The sequence below is a fragment of the Dendroctonus ponderosae genome, unplaced genomic scaffold, assembly GCF_020466585.1.
Source record: "Dendroctonus ponderosae isolate FM_Combo_2020 unplaced genomic scaffold, Dpon_F_20191213v2 Dpon_F_20191213_9, whole genome shotgun sequence".
In the NCBI taxonomy this organism is placed as follows: Eukaryota; Metazoa; Arthropoda; class Insecta; order Coleoptera; family Curculionidae; genus Dendroctonus; species Dendroctonus ponderosae.
This window is the reverse complement of record NW_026019116.1, coordinates 995506-1001696: the sequence shown is the minus strand read 5'-3', so window position 1 is coordinate 1001696 and position 6191 is coordinate 995506. Positions and strand designations below refer to the sequence as shown.

At 34.0% G+C, this 6191-nt stretch overlaps 2 protein-coding genes across 4 annotated transcripts in view; one reads left to right on the top strand and one right to left on the bottom strand.

Annotated features, from left to right (window-relative positions):
• The window catches only part of LOC109537710 (GTP-binding protein Rhes), a 19354-nt gene that overhangs the window by 5552 nt on the left and 7611 nt on the right, over positions 1-6191 (top strand). The window lies entirely within an intron of this gene.
• LOC125505633 lies at positions 1146-4893 on the bottom strand. Of its 2 annotated transcripts, none has more exons than XM_048669808.1 (3): positions 3126-4893; positions 1416-1734; positions 1146-1364 (listed from the first exon to the last, which is right to left on the bottom strand). In XM_048669808.1, exon 1 carries the CDS (start codon positions 4560-4562, stop codon positions 3636-3638), a length of 927 nt encoding a protein of 308 aa, XP_048525765.1. In that variant the 5' UTR covers positions 4563-4893; the 3' UTR covers positions 1146-1364; positions 1416-1734; positions 3126-3635. The 2 variants fall into 2 exon arrangements, with proteins under 2 accessions (XP_048525765.1, XP_048525766.1); XM_048669809.1 differs by having other exon boundaries at positions 1416-1675.

The window sequence follows — 6191 nt, the reverse complement described above, 5'->3', positions numbered from 1 at the left end:
TAGGAATTTTTGATACAATGAAAACACCCTATTAGTGGAAAGCAAATAAAGAGCGTTTGCTGTTATCACAGCGCACATCACTTTTTGCCGATGTTTTATCACCTCTGCGACTATTAATAGCAGATGTACTGTCTGTAAAAGAGTCTCCATACACCAGTAATTTTTTGGATTTTTTTCTCAGTTTCTCTTATATTTCAATCTATTTTTAAAAAATATTGCAAGTAAATATCGCTAGTTTCCTTACGAGTAATAAAATCGAAGGCTGGTGAAGTTTCGTGAATTTCGATGAAGTTTTAAACTTGTTTAAAGCATGGCAATACTAATTATATAATTTTAATATTGTCGCTGGTCACGATACACTTACAACGGTATGCCAATGCGAATGAGACTCCGGATGCAGCCGGCCGTGTGACCGGTATTATAAGAAATATCACACGCTGCTATACACAAGTCTAAATTTTTTGGGATTTTAATGATTTATGATTTGAGTGACTTTCTTAACTAGAATATTTCGCAAAACTTAAAATGCCGCGGTAGGACAATATTTTTTATGTATTTTAGATACAGATACTTGACAAACAAACTTATTGCCACTCTGCCTTTTCATAAAAAAATTGTAGAAGAGAACTTTTTTTACATCAAAAATTTTCGTAATTTGAAGCAAAGATCGTAATTTGTCTTTTTGAGTGCTTAAGTATTTCAATATGCTACCAATTAAAGATGGAACAATTTCAAAATAATGCTTAATAACAAAGTTGAAATTCGATCTTCAACTATACATCAATCAGCTGTACAATGGTTCAACATCTTCTAGAAATTTTCGAAAAAAAATTTTTCTATATTTTTCTCGTGCTCTCCAAGTGAGCCTCTATCACCCCTTAAAAGGAATGACGCCAATTTTGAATCACCCTGTATATATAACATCGAACGAGGACAAAGAGAGGACAAAGTCTAATCTATCACTATCTTTTTCCTTGCTTGTTGTATTATACAAGATAAAAGATGCGCAAACGATCCACTGCTTCATACGGTACTTCGGCTGGTTGTATGGTAGGAGTGTAGGAGGACTAGCAACCCCACGCAAGGATTGAAATTCAGGTAACATTAAATGAAACAACATTGCAATAAAGACTCCCATACAAAAATTAATTTAACAGTTGTATTTTTGAAAAGTAATTTGTCAATGAATTTTTGACTTAGAGCTTTTCTCTTCTTTCCGTTTTCACTCAGGTCCACAACTTCGTCAATTCCTCTTATTTCCGTTTAAACATTGTTCTTCCTGGTTCATGTCTTCACCATCTTTTGAAGAGTTGCTTTTGTCCAACATTTCAATTTCAAATGTTGCTTTGTTGGTGATCGAAAAACTAAAATAATTCAACTTAAAAAAATATTTTATAAATAGTGTATAAACGTACGGTATTTGTTCTTTTCGATTGAAAAGTCGGTTGGTCCTCACAAATAATTGTTCCTTTAATCTTTTTTTAAATCCGGAATTATCCATTAAAGTGAATTCAAATCAATTAGATGTTTCTCCGTTATATCCATTTTAATGGTATTCCTATCACTTAAAGATGGTTGAGTTGATTGATGGTCGTTTTGTGTTTGTCTCTACTTGATTTTCGGCAAAATTATGTAATCGAACAAGGTGTTTCTTTAAATTTGTGGTGTGATGACCCTAGATAATAGATACAGTTTAATTCACAAACAAGGACGATCCCGTGATATTTGGAATTCCTATAAATTAAAAAAAGTTTTAATAAATTTATTATTTAAAAAAGACAGACAAAAAAATATTAAAAAAGACATTCTGTAGACACCGAATTATAAGTCAGTTACATCAGACAGTTACATCAGACGTCCGTATTTTTGTGCGTTAATATAGAAATTCTAGATATGACGTGATTTTACCAGACAAGCTCAGTTTTTTTCTAATTTTAATTATTTAAGTTTATTGTTTTGACACATAAAGTGACATATATTATACATACAGGGTGTTCCGTAAATATGTTAAAATATTTTAACAACGTGTCCTTCTAGTCATTTTAGAGGGTCATTTTCCTGAGAATTTTTTCAATTTGAAGTTTCATTGTTGAGATATTTGACTTCCAAAATGGCGGAAAATTGGTTTTACGTGTGAAAAAAAAGTTTTTGTTCTGTTTCTTTAAAACGGTTAAACATATAAACTTGAATTTTGGTATACATTATAATCTAATTGAGTGCCATTCTATGGTACTGTTTTGTGGTTCAGTTTACTTTTATATAGGGTAGAAATGTGGAACCCATACTTTTATTTTGTTCAGAACTTTTTTGTGTGCATATAGACTTTTATCCGCATATTTTTTTAAATACTACAAATTATTTGCCTACATTTTATCTCTCATTGTTTTTTCCTAATACCACTAGTTTGCCCGCAAAAAAATTAAATCGTTTTCTTTGCGTTCATATAATGGCACTCAATTAGATTATCATGTATACCAAAATTGAAGTTTACACGTTTTAACCGTTTTAAAGAAACACAACAAAAACTAATATTTTCCGCCATTTTGAAAATCAAATATCTCAACAATGAAACCTCAAATGAAAAAATGTTTTAGGAAAACCCCTTTATAAAATGACTTGAAGAACACGCTGTTAAAATATTTTTACATATTTACGGTACACCCTGTATATTTATGAGTAAAGTAAATAATAGTGACTTCTCAGGTTAGTAGTAAAAAAAAATATTTTCTCCAATTTTGACTGTTGAAGTCAACACTTTTGACACTTTTTCAAACTGATAACAGTGACGAAACGTTCTACTTTTCGTAACCAGTTGCAAAAAATAAAATCTTGCCAACTGGTGATGAAACGATACCGGTTGCTACAGTTTTACAAATTAACAGTTATAACACACGAAATATTGCCAGGCAGTTACGGGGAAAATTGGTAATATAGCCTTGTAATTCGTAAAATTGGTAATATAGCCGTTAATTTTGCGCTTATCAATGTCTTAAAATGTTCAATTTCCGGCTGCCTAGAGTATTTATTTATATAATCTTTCATGGTAGATGATGACATTTTACACAATTACGTAACCTCCTCAAACAATATCTTATCAAGAAACATTACATAACTTAATTACCTACCTTTATTGACACAATTTGCAAACAGATTTATCTTCTATTTTAATGAAGTCAAACTGCCCGTGAGCAACATTTGTTATTTTTCGACCCATAATTGTAGGCATCAGTAAGCGCATAGATTCTAACCGTGCAGAGTTATTTTTGTTTTGTAAATGTTAAGGATGCCAACTTTGTCATTTCCAAATTGCGCAGTGGAGAGGCAATTAATCGGTAGGATATTAAGTACTCAAGTTATCCTCTCTTTGACGGCGTCGCGGCGCCGACTATTAAAACGATTCCAGGAACTAACTAAAAGAAGTACCGACCCTTTGTCGGCACATTAATAGTACACCGCCGCTCACCAGAACACAGAAACGTAATTTCATATTCATTTGCAGACGGATTAGTTTCATTTGCTCTTGTAATATGTAATTTCTTTCAAACGTTACAAGCAGAACCGAAAAAACCCCGAAAAAACCGAAATAAAATATTTCTGTTCTGGTTCAGCACCTAACAGTTTGTTAATCTCAAATATCAATTCCGGTCCAAAAAAAAACGGTCGGTTCCGTTCCGGTTTTGGGTCCATATCGGTTCCGGTCCGGGTCCCTGAATAATACTCTTATATATTTTTACTTTGGATATCCGGGTCAGGTTTTTTGACTTAAGGAGATTGTTTAAGGAGTACAGACATCGATTTGTGGCTTGGATTCTTTCTTTCATTTCTTCGGTGATATCGTTATCTACTGTGATTGTTGCACTTAAATTTTTGAAACGTTCCACTCTTTCAAAGTTGTACATGTTTATTGATACGTTTTGTCCTATTCTGTCTCTTCTTCCGAGTCGGTTTACACACACGTATTTAGTATTTTCTTCATTTATCATTAGACTAATTTTGCTAGATGTTCCATCTATTTTATTGAATTCTTTCAGTCTTAGAATAGTGTTACCGATCAGGTCAATGTCATCTGCATAAGCCAGTATTAGTTTGGGACCTTCAGTTGATAGGAGTTCAGTTTTTATGTCCGCCCGTCTTATAGCTCTTTCCAGGACGATCTTAAACAACAGGGGTAAGAAGGCATCTCCCTGCATAACCCCGTTTTGTATTTCGAACTGTTCAGATAGTTCGCTGCCTACTTGGACCTTGGATCTACCACCGTCCATACACAGTTTTCTCATCTGAATGAGTTTCCTTAGGATTGAGAGTTCCGCCATTGCGTTCCACACTTGGTTTCTTTCCACACTGTCATACGTTTGTCTGAAGTCCATAAAAAGGTTATGTATTGTCTTATTGAATTCACATCCTTTCACGAGAAGTTGTCTTAAGGCGAAAAGCTGGTCGATAGTTGATCTTTTCCTTCGAAAACCCGTTCGAAAACCCCTTTGTAACTGTGTGTTCCAGAGTGCTCCTTCAAAGTCGGTTTGTTCTATAGGTTGCTCCAATTCCTCCTTTATTTCCTGCATGTACTTTTCTTGTTCTTCTTTAATTTGTAGTTTGGTGGGATTCCATTTCTCATTCTTTTCCTTTGTAGGTGTGTTGTACTCATGGGATGATATTCTAGTTTTTAGTTTAGCTCTTGCTAGGTAGTGGTCTTAGTCCTCATCCACTCCTCTAAGGCTCGGTACATCCAATATACTACTTCCGTGTCGAGCATCCACAACGATGTGATCGATTTGGTCTTGGGTTACGTGATCTTTTGATACCCATGTTTGTTTGTGAACATTCCAGCGCGGGAACATTGTAGACTTTATCAGCATGTTATTCGCTGCCGCTGATTCTGTTAGTCTTTGTCCATTGTCGTTTGACATGTCGTGGAGACTGTGCCGGCCAATAGTGGGACTTAGGTTGGGCTCATTTCCTACTTTGGCATCTCCACATAGAATCCGCATATGGTGCTTAGGTAGTGTTTCTATTGTTCGTTCCAACAGATCGTAAAAGTCTGTTAAACTGCCTGTATAAAGCTATAAGACTATATTAGTGTATGGAGATCTTTTTAATTTAATTCCTCCTTCAAAATATTATTTTATATTTTATTATTCAAATAAAGTGTTTCAAATGACTTTACTATTAATTTTATTACTTCTGAGGAGCCTGCGAACACTTGCTTTTATGATTCTTCTAATTAAAGTTACATGAAATAGCAAACCAAAAACAAAATGATTGAAAAATAACTGATGTTTGGAGACGTTTTTTTACTGACTTTTCCTGAAATTTAGTCAGACCGGCTTGTTTTTTTACTAAATGTAGCAACACCACTCGTCCATAACCATACGACCAGTTTCAATAATTTAACCACGGGTCGTAAACTGTTGTGCTCAAGCATCACTTACATTACTTTATATTTGGCATTTTGACCATTTCAACAACATCCAGTATTCACTGAAAACTTTCCAACTCTATCCAACTTTTACTGTAGAGTAATACGTTTGTATATGATTTGTTTTCTACTAGCCACTTGTGTTTCTAAATGTGTGGTTGTTAGAGTAATTGGTACTTTGTTGTGTTAGTCAGAATAATGATACCCAATCTATTCTATGTATTTTTGGGTAGACCAATTCCCACTTGTAATAACTGTTTAATGTTGAATTGATCTGAAAAATCAAGCAAGCCAGATTTGAATGTAAAAAACAGGATTTTCGCACGCATATTCAATACAAGGTAACCAAAAATCGCCTTGCATAATTTTAAGTTAATTCGTACTGATGCTAACAAGATATCATGTTCATGTAAGGATAGGTACCCAAATGCTTTGTTTTCAAGATACATGGTGTCAAAAGTTGAGCTTTTGTTTGTTCAACAACTTCAAGAGGTTATGAAATATTTCGTTGAACTTTTAAACTGTAGTCAACTTAGATTTAGATTATAGAAAATATCAAGAAAGGGACGTCACCAAGATAATAATTTTTCTTTTTTAGCCTCTAGATATCCACTTCTGGACAAAGGATTCTTCCAATAACTTTTCCAGTTTTTTTTTCGTATGTCGTTGCATATCCTCTGTCCATCTCGCCTGCGGATGTCCGAACCTTCTTGTTTATTATTGGACCCCACTGTATAGCTTAAAGAAGACGGAGAGAAACATTACACAGAGTGAT